This window comes from Tupaia chinensis, unplaced genomic scaffold, assembly GCF_000334495.1.
Source record: "Tupaia chinensis unplaced genomic scaffold, TupChi_1.0 Scaffold145093_1, whole genome shotgun sequence".
In the NCBI taxonomy this organism is placed as follows: Eukaryota; Metazoa; Chordata; class Mammalia; order Scandentia; family Tupaiidae; genus Tupaia; species Tupaia belangeri.
The window spans coordinates 2,826,251-2,827,891 of NW_006204954.1; the positions used below are offsets into that span (position 1 = coordinate 2,826,251).

Consider the following 1,641-nt stretch of genomic DNA (forward strand, 5'->3'; position numbering starts at 1 on the left):
TGCAGATGACTCAATTTTTTTGTGTGTAGAAAATTCTAAGATATCTACAAAATAACTAACACAACTACTAAGCAAATTTAGCAGACTGTCAGAAGATCAAAATGCAGAACTCTATATAACAGCAGCAAAGAGAAAATGAAATTCAGATATTTCATTCACAGTAGCATCCAAAAATTACTTATGTAAAAAATGTAACTAAAGAGATACAATATCTCTATATTGAAAACTATAAAACATTGTTACAGAAATTAAAGACTTAGTAAGTAGACACTTAAATTTTTATGTTAAAATTTTTTTTCATTGACAGAAGGTGCATGGGCTTCTTAGAGAGAGAAAAAAGAGAAAATGTCACCCAATAGATTTGAGGCATGATCACATGTCTCAATTTCTTTTCTTTCATTTCTCCATCCAGTCAGGCTTTGGAGCAGACATGCACAAATACCTGGGGCTGGGATGTGAACCCCGGTCAGTCATGTGGGACCTGGCTCCCGATGCACTATGGGGTTGGGCCCATATTTAATTTTTCATGGATTAAATGACTCAGTCATTTAAAATCAGTTTTTCTTATATTATTCCACAGACTTCAAAGCAACATAAATCCAAATCAAACAAGACTTTTTATAAAAATGGGTGTTCTTTCTAAAATCTGTGTGGAAAAGCTAAAGACCTGAAATAGCTATAACAATCCTGAAGAAGAAAAACAAAATTGGAGAACTCACACTGCCTGTATTTAAGACCTACTAAAAAGTTACAATAATTAAGATAGTCTGATATGGCATAAGTATAGTTCAATAGATTAATAGAATAAAAGATGTATATAGATTAATAGAATAAATAGATTAATAGAATAAAATAGATTAATAGAATAAAAGATGTAAATAGTCAACTAGTTTTTTTTTTTTTTTTCAGCAAAATAATTTTATTTTCTAACTCACGGTAAACATGTACATCCAATAATATGTGCTCAGTTTGCACATCTATTCACAAATGACTTCCAAATTACAACTGCTTTGATATTTTAGCATGTACTAGTTACCTCAGTTGAGATACAAAAAATGCTCTTAGACAGGTAACATTCTGAATATATCAGACTGGTCACGGCAGAATTTGCTTTAGTTAGAGAAGTTCTATAAACTTAAAGCTTTGTCAGGCTACTACTTTTGCATCTAGTATTTCCAGATGAGTAAGATGCAGCAATATCAGCTTGTATTCCAGAGGAATCACCTCAGTTTTTCTGGTTATGGAACCACTTATCCACATCAGTTGGTACTGTGCAGGCAGACTCGCATGGTGGTGGTAAAGCATCCACAATAGCTTTGGCAGCATCAGGATCACATTTGAAGGGGCTCTCAGCCACTGTTGTATTCATGCAACTGATTCCTTTTCCATCTGTTTTCTTAGTCACCAATGCTTTCCAATAGTCATGAGTGCTTTTAATAATATCAACAGCAAAGTCCTTATCTTTAAATTCTGCATTGAAAGCAAACTCATTTTCTGGTTTTCCATCAGGAACCTTGTACCTTCTAAACCAGTCCACAGTAGCTTCTAGGTAGCCAGGTTTCAGGCGTTTCACATCATTAATATCGTTATAATTGGCGGCATCAGGATCCTCCACATTAATGGCAATGACTTTCCAGTCGG

General features: G+C 34.1%; 1 protein-coding gene across 1 annotated transcript; it reads right to left on the reverse strand.

The window, feature by feature from the left end:
• Nucleotides 1–904: 904 nt before the first annotated feature.
• LOC102488822 (inorganic pyrophosphatase-like) lies at nt 905–1,636 on the reverse strand (the record flags this gene model as incomplete). Its single annotated transcript, XM_006167800.2, has 1 exon — nt 905–1,636. A coding segment is annotated over one exon (411 nt), but the record flags the coding sequence as incomplete, so codon positions are not given.
• Nucleotides 1,637–1,641: the final 5 nt, after the last annotated feature.